We start from the raw sequence: 3,743 nt of genomic DNA, 5'->3' as shown, positions 1-3,743 counted from the left end.
ATGTTAGACTAAGTTAAATAACCTTATTGTTGAGGGTATTAAAGTGTAACTGCTTAGGGTATTAAAGTGTAATTATCTGTCCTATATATAGGGCACGTATTCTGTCTTTTAAATATACAATAAAATCAATAAATTCAAGGTTTGATTAAACAGCCCCTTACTTGGCTTTGTCACAACTAACCATAGTTCTGCAAAAATGGCAACAAACATGTTTACAAAATAAGCAATTTTTGAGAAATCGTGGACATGTAATGCAAAAGAAACCATCATTTTTAGCACTTTCTGAAAAAAAAATCCTTTATTCTTGCAAAGTGTCAGTGATTTTATTTTCATTTTCATAAGAATGTTAGTTTGTAGCTAAAAGCCATATGCAATGATTCGAAAAGTATCATTCTTTAGATATAATGTGTTTTGAGCCAAAAGCTGTAATTTTCATGGGACGGAGTGAGTATTTCTTTCCAGCGTGTCATATACTAATACCGAAGCACAGGAACTCTTGCTGTTAGGAAGTATTTCAAGCCGATGGGATCGTGTTATTCAAAAGTTCATGTCGAATTCACATGGATCTATTAGCATCTTCACGTTATATGAAGGAGTGCACAACTTAATCTTGGAAAGATTTCAAAAGGTCGAATTTATGGAGGAAACGAAGAACTCAAAGGTAGTCTTTCTGCTACAAAATTCGAGTTATTTTTTGTAAGATCCCACATCGGTTGGGGAGGGGAACTAAGGTTGCCTTATAAAGGACTGGATATCATCCTTTACCATACGCATTTTAAAATCGTGAGTTCAGGTGTGGACAAAGCGGACAATATTTGGTACAGTTGGCCTGGATGTTACTATTTTGCTTGATTTATGTATCATTACATTTTTGGGCACACGAGCTTCTTTTATATAAAATGATCAAATGATCAAACATGTTGTGCCAGGAACAAGATATCGTTGAGTATCTTGAAGTTAAATTAAGCAATCAAATTCATCGGTTGTGGGAACTCTCACCTGCACTTACAGCAGCGGCACTTCCTCCATGGTATGCCTTTTCTTTGATGTTACATGTCGTCGTACTCTCAATGGGGGAGGATCAAATGAGAATCGTAAATATTTTTGAGAATCTGGAACCAACTATTTCATGAATTATTCTAGATGAAACAACCCTAAAATATTCATGAATACTATTCGTCATGAATATGATTCATTTTTTTCATTATTCTGATATTCATCATGAATATTTACATTGATAATGAATGATTGGTTCTCGGGTTCTCAAAATATTTACGGTTCTCATTGAACTTGTCGTTACCTTCAATTATAACCAATTGTACAATTTGTACAACTCTTGACATGTTTTTTGCTGGTTTCAACCAATTTATGCACACACGTACTTGTTTTTTTCCCGTGTGTTAAAACCAAGGGATGGGTCGATCAAGGTTTTAAAAGGCGGAATCGGGCCTCGAGGCATTTTCTCTCAACGAGGAGAGGCGTAAAACTTCGAGGCGGTTCGAGATGTAAGCGCCGAGGCAGGAATATATACACCAAATATGTGTATATACTACACAAATATATAGAATATAAAATACTAATTTACTAAAGGGAGCTGGTTCGGTGGTTCTTGACAGAGGAAAGAGTGAAACCGTGAGATAGGGTGAGGGGTTGTGGAAAATTTGGTAGCTTGGGGGAAGAGGAAAGGTAAAACCACACTTTTTGACTAAGAGGAGAAAGTAATAGCTATTGGGTTCTAAATATTAGAAGTACATATTGGGGCCATTGAACTTTACTTTTAGTTTTTTAAAATAAAAAATATACACTTATACTATTACTATAAAGAGAAGTACTATTACTGTCATAAAGCTTATAAAAAAGCCAAAAAGACCATTACCAAAGAAAATTCGAGGTGTACGTTTTGACACCGCTTCACACCTCACCAAACCGCCTCACTGAACCAAGGCGTAAGCCTCATCCAGGGTCCAAGAGGCGCTGCCTCAGGTGTGGTTTTGGGCCACCTTGCCTCAAACGATTTTTAAAACCATGGGGTCGATATCTACTTGCAGGTCACGTTTATTCGAAGTATATTCAAGTGAATTGTTGAGTCGGTTCAAAGGAAAAACTACGAAGATCAGGTATTAATGTCTCCTTCGGCTTCAATCTTGTTCTTATTTAATTCATGTTCTCTATTTCTTTGTTCTGTTTTTTGATTCGTAACAAACGTTTCCATTTATATAGATGCTGCAGTTGTATTGATGATAACAAGGAACACACAGAATGTGAGTTCTTCATCTGAATGCCTTAGTTTTATTAGTAATTCAGATGTTAGTGTCATTTGTGTGGATGTTAATTAGGGCCTGCTTACGAGCTTAACGGGACTTACAGCTTATTCGGTCGGTTATACATGATTGTTTGGTAGTGGCTTGATGATATATAAAGTGGCTTATTCAGTAAGCTTCTAAGGGGGAAGTTATATGCAGAAAGCCAAGTTTTTTCCAAACCCACCCTCCCAATTGAAAAACATGCTCTTTTTATCTATTAACAACCCCTCCCAAACAAAAATCGTTCCAATCTATATAAATAAATTAATCTGCACATATAACTTTATCCATACAGGACTTAATGGAAAACCAATCAAGCAGCCCCAAGAGATGTCCTCAAGTCCTCTGAAATTTGGAATGTTTGACTATTTGACCCCATATCTTGTTGAGGCTAATCTACATAGATTCTGTAATGCTAAATATGGGACCGGGTGAGTATGGCAATGACTTAAAAATATTACCCGGTAAGAGCAAGGCAAGGATCGAGAGTTTTACATAGTAATTGAGGCTGATGACTTCTACCTATTAAGCTCTTACCAGATGATAGACACTTACCCACAATAGTCCATTTTGATGGCCGAGAATGTTACCCCACAAGATAAATGAGGTTGGTGACTCTTTCAGGTAAGCATCTAGTAAACGGACCATCCGTCTTTTGAGACAAAGGTAAGGCTTACGTACATCTTACCTCCTAGACCATACCTTCAGATAGGATATACTGGATTTGTTTGGTTTGGTTCGGTTCGGTTTGGTTTCTAGAGATTGATGGTTGCATCTTTTTGCAGGTGAAGTTGCTGAGAGGATTTGGTGCCTCTACATCTTTCATGTATTAAAAATCCAATCTTGATGTACCTTTGGATTTCAAGAAACAGTTTCTATTTTTATTTTGGGTCTTTCACTTTGATGGTATAATTAATGACATAGGTGTGATGTGGGTCCCAAAGATCTCAATCTTTACGGTAGAAATCAGGTCTGCATACATCATATCCTCAACCCTACTTTCAAGTGGGATACACCAGGCTCGTTTGATTTATCTTGATCTTTAGGAGTTTAGAGTAAAGATGTTTGTGTTCAGATTGATTGGTTTCTTCGATGAATTCGACACAGGCATGGTGCAACGTTGAGAATCGAAATCAAAGCACTTGATCGGTCCCAAAATAATTTTTTGTAGATAGGGTAAATTATATTATGTATACTATGTATTAATTTTTATAAGGTGAACAAATATTCTGTTGGTATCTTAACGTTTATTTATTTTTAAATGTTTAATGTCATTCAATTTTCGTAAAAGTTTCAATTAGACTAGTCAATATTAAAATGTTCATAGAGCCCACTTGACCTTGTGATTGGTGCTGCTTACATCAAATTTTATCTGAATAGTTAAGTGGCTTATCAAGCAACTTTATCTTATTAGATGAACATTATAAGAATCGTGAGTCT

General features: G+C 36.0%; 1 protein-coding gene across 1 annotated transcript in view; it reads left to right on the top strand.

The window, feature by feature from the left end:
* LOC112508194 overlaps positions 1–3,526 on the top strand; it is a 13,444-nt gene extending 9,918 nt beyond the window's left edge. Inside the window, exons 5-9 of the mRNA XM_025112982.1 lie at positions 491–661; positions 930–1,030; positions 2,049–2,117; positions 2,221–2,261; positions 3,089–3,526. Of these exons, the coding sequence (XP_024968750.1) occupies positions 491–661; positions 930–1,030; positions 2,049–2,117; positions 2,221–2,261; positions 3,089–3,150 (444 nt within the window). The 3' untranslated portion in view covers positions 3,151–3,526. The remainder of the gene's footprint in view (positions 1–490; positions 662–929; positions 1,031–2,048; positions 2,118–2,220; positions 2,262–3,088) is intronic.
* The last annotated feature ends 217 nt before the right edge of the window (positions 3,527–3,743 follow it).

The sequence above is a fragment of the Cynara cardunculus genome, assembly GCF_001531365.2.
Source record: "Cynara cardunculus var. scolymus isolate 2C chromosome LG 2, CcrdV1, whole genome shotgun sequence".
Classification (NCBI taxonomy): domain Eukaryota; kingdom Viridiplantae; phylum Streptophyta; class Magnoliopsida; order Asterales; family Asteraceae; genus Cynara; species Cynara cardunculus.
Note: the sequence above shows the minus strand (reverse complement) of the source record. Positions and strands in the feature narration are given on the sequence as shown.